Source organism: Nicotiana sylvestris, chromosome 2, assembly GCF_000393655.2.
Source record: "Nicotiana sylvestris chromosome 2, ASM39365v2, whole genome shotgun sequence".
In the NCBI taxonomy this organism is placed as follows: domain Eukaryota; kingdom Viridiplantae; phylum Streptophyta; class Magnoliopsida; order Solanales; family Solanaceae; genus Nicotiana; species Nicotiana sylvestris.
This window is the reverse complement of record NC_091058.1, coordinates 15,578,396-15,582,478: the sequence shown is the minus strand read 5'-3', so window position 1 is coordinate 15,582,478 and position 4,083 is coordinate 15,578,396. Positions and strand designations below refer to the sequence as shown.

General features: G+C 43.9%; 1 protein-coding gene across 1 annotated transcript; it reads left to right on the top strand.

The window, feature by feature from the left end:
• Positions 1 to 2,137: 2,137 nt before the first annotated feature.
• Positions 2,138 to 3,662, top strand: LOC138882876 (uncharacterized). The gene is made up of 3 exons (XM_070163515.1): positions 2,138 to 2,702; positions 2,839 to 2,891; positions 3,090 to 3,662. Exons 1-3 carry the CDS (start codon positions 2,138 to 2,140, stop codon positions 3,660 to 3,662), a joined length of 1,191 nt encoding a protein of 396 aa, XP_070019616.1.
• The last annotated feature ends 421 nt before the right edge of the window (positions 3,663 to 4,083 follow it).

The following is a 4,083-nucleotide window of genomic DNA, read 5'->3' as shown; positions in this document are numbered from 1 at the left end:
CAGAATATTATGATTATTTTGCTGTTAAGAGTTTATTTATATACTCTTCCCCACAATTTCTGATTCATAAAAGACGTTTTAAGTTTTCAGCTATGTGTTTTGTAAGACAATAGTTTCATTAACATAACAAATCGTGTATGAATTATGAGTGCTATATGTATAGTGTTTACCCTCAAATTCGGATAACAATTAAACTTATATTGTGGTTTTAAGGGTTTGTGATTTCGTCCAATACCAATTGATAAGCAAGAAAATAAATGAATAAATTAGAGAATAAAATAAATCAAACTAGTATGCTAGCCAGGTCTCGGCCTTGACTCGATATAGTCTCGAGATGGAACAATAAGAACAGTAAAAGTTAAAGCAACTCTAATGAACAGTGAGTGAAATAGCAGGAAAATAGCGAATGTATATATTCTTATTACTGAATCATGATGCTTACAAATGAATAGGATCTCTCTTTATATAATAGAGGAGTCCTAAATAAGGTATACTTCTAATTATAGTAGGAAACCATATTAACATCTAATTAACCACCGTGGAGTGGTCCACTCCGAGATTCACGTCATGATCCTCGACCAATCGCGGATATCTCGCCTTTTCCATTATCAAGCTATACCGATGTCACTCGGAAGCTTTCTCTCTTTGGCCGTGATTGATGTCGACCTCGGTCCAAAAAGAGGCTTCGATTCCGGGCTCGACGTCCTAGCTCCTTGACGCGACATCCCCACCTCGACCAAAGAATGAAATCGGGTAGCCCCAATTTTTACTGTGTACAGATAGTCCCCTCATTTCTTAGAATAAAATGATAAAAAACGACTTGAGCCTCGATTTTCTGGAGACCCCGATAATGATGTCACCCCATGACATAAGCGATTGAGGTGACTGAAACGTCCCGTCGGTACAGTTCCCCAAACCATTAATGCCTACCAGTGGACGGCCGGCCACTAGCACCACCGAACCGTCGCCGTAAATCTATAAGTATAGGCTCTTTGGTTGAATCAAAGTTTTACTTTTACCTCCACCAAGTTTTCTAAGTCTCTTACTCTCTTTATTTATTCTCTTTCACCACCCGTTGAGTCAACTTTGCTAGTGTCAAGAATACCAAGTTTCAGCTCTTTCCGCTTCCTTTTACCTGAATTAATGGCGAAAACCTCCAAAACCATCCCACAAAAGTAAAAGGCCTCTTAATCGCGGTCGGCCGGTGATAAAATGCCGGTGGAGCCACCCATCGAAGAGTGCATTCCCGGGTCATGATCCCTTTCTTCTGATTTCAAAATTGAAAAATCGTCTTTGATCCCTAGCCGCTGTAAGCCCATGTCGAGATATATATGCTCGATAATCGAAGGCAACCTCGAGCAGGTGAAAAAGGACTGCCACTGGAAAAATGCAAAGTTGGAGGTTCCTACCCTCGATGAGGATATAACTACTTACGTGGAAGGGTTTCTAAGTGTTTACACTTACCCTTTCACGCTAGGTTCCGTCGATCCCGTTATTATCGACTTCTACCGCCAGTACTAAATAACTTTTGGCCAGATACGCCCCTGCTTTTGGCGTATTGTCATCTTGCTCTGATTCTTCATGAGTAAGGTTGACGGAATGCCATTTACCCTCGACCACCACATGAGAGTGTATAGCCCTGTCTATATCCAGATGGGTTAATAAGGCTCCATCGCCGAGCCACAAAAGTGTTGTTCTCGAGTATAGGCGAGGACAAAGATCAGAGATGGATGTGTCAATTTGTCTGAGTGAGGACCTCCAACATAATTTCGGCCAAGAAAATGCCATTCCCCGAGGAATGGAACATAAAGCGTAAGTAAACCCATCAATATCTTATGTCGATTGCTTTGTTTCTTTTATCTTTCTTTACCCGCATCTTTTCTTACCCATGTCCTTTTTATGATATTGTGATTCCCTGGGTGCCCGAAGCAATCACGGACCTCGAAAGCTGGGTTTGAAAGCTGGCTTCGACTTCTACACATGTTGAGCGCTCGTGGCGCGATTTAGCGAGAGGCCGATGGGAAGCCAAGAATCATGGTAAGCTTATCCCGTACACTTTCGATGATTTTTTCTCAAACATTTCTTTTTATTTATACTTAAAATTCCCTTTTATGCAAACCTCGAGGATGTTGCTAAAATGAGGCTGGCCCCGCCTGGGGAAGAGGTGGTTCCCAAATCGGCGAAGGACAAGAAAAGGAGAAGGGACTCGCCTTCCGATACCCCAAATCCTAAGAAAAGTAAGGCTCACAAGTCGAAGAATGACTCCGTTGCTCTGTCTGCTGCCGTAGACCAAAAACTACAAGATGAAGAAGAGGTGAGAGAAGATGTTGGTCGCGAGCTGGTGGCTCGAAAGAGGGGAAACGTCGAAGCTTCAAAAGCAGCTGAGTCGATGATGGTCGAGGAAGCTCATCCTCAGACTGAGAAGATCTCGGAAGGTGGTCTAAGCAAAGTCCCCGAGTCATCAGGGGTCGAAGATATCTCCTGCCATGACAAACAACCAGCGAGTGTGCCCGAAGGATTCGGTCCTGAGGTCCATCAAAAGGGGGAGAGTGCCCCAAGTGACTTGCTTGGAGAAATCAATATTGATGATTCGCCGCCCGACCCCACACAAGGGCAATTTCGGGAGGCTCGGTCTATGGAGACCCCCGATGTGCGAACTGACCAAGAAAGGGGAAGACATATTCCATGGCTGCATCGTGGGGGTCGATGATATTTCCGACCTAGATGTGACGATAATTTTTTATGAGGCCCAGCGACTCCTGAACCAGGTAAATTTCATCCCCCGTTATTATGTTTGCTTTTATTTCCTTCTGTCTGATTTCTTTCCTTTCTCTATAGGCTGTGACGCTCTATCAAGAAGCATTCACCAAATTCCAAGGCGAGCTGAATCGGTGTGAGGCCAATCTCAAAAGGCGCACGGAGGAAAGAGACACCCTCAAATGCCTCTATGTGCAGAAAGAAGAGGAGATCAGGGACCTCCGAGCTGAATTTGGCGACAGCCCATAAGAAGCAGACCGATCTCATCGAGCTGGTAATGTAAATTTTCGGGGGCTTAACATATCAATTTGATATTGGTGACTAACACTTAGATCCTGGAGGTTCAGCAGAAGGCCGAGAAAATCGAGCAGCTCCACGAGGAGGTAGAGATAAAAGAGGCAGAGACTTTGGGGTGGAAGAAGAACATGGACCGTCTTGCCTCAGAGAATGATATCGCTCGGGCCCAACTATCTTCGGTTGAGCGTCAACTCCAAATCATAAGGGAAGAGATCTTGGCTCGAGCCAAGAAAATTAAAGAGCTCGGGACTCGGCTGGCTGCTGAGCTTGCGAAGGCCGCATCTGTAGCAGAAAAGGCAAAGGCCGACACGGAGCCGGCCGTGGCTGTCTATCGAGCCGACGATGAAGCCGCTAACACTCGAGCAAAGGAAATTTTCGATGCTGCTCAGGTTCGATTATCCCGTGCTGCCGAGCATACTAAATGTCAGTCTCAGAGAGAGACTCTCGAGGAGGTTCATGCTTGTGGCTTTGACCTCACGGACAATATTGAGAACGCAAAAGTGTTGGAAGCCAAGGCCGAAGCTTTTCTCTCTGATGATGATGATGTCGGGAGTGTGAGTGGATCTAACAGCGGAGAAGATGAAGATGAAGCTCCTTGGGAGGATTAAGCACTTAGAATTTTTTATTTTTTATTTTTTTCTTTTTTGTGTAAGGCCCTTGTCGGTCCCTTGTACATATTTTTGTCCATATATATAAAGAAATTTCTCTTTTGAATGCCTTCTCAAATTTTGTCTTCAATCATGTTTCGTGCCTTTTTAGCACATTTTTATGCTTTAACTAATATGTTTGAGACTTTGGTTTTAAATGACTTGATCGAAGCCATAACAATACTACTTTTATAGTTGGGTTCGAGTGAAACCTGAATTTGGAACAAAAGGACCCTTAGGTTTTTTTTGAATAATAACGAACCTCGATCTGTAGTCGAATAGGTTCTTATTCCAATTCAAGATAATGGGACCCTTTGGTTCGGATCGAGTGAGAACGTGTTATCGAACTTAAAGTGTGTTGGCCCTTAGCCTCTTTGAATTG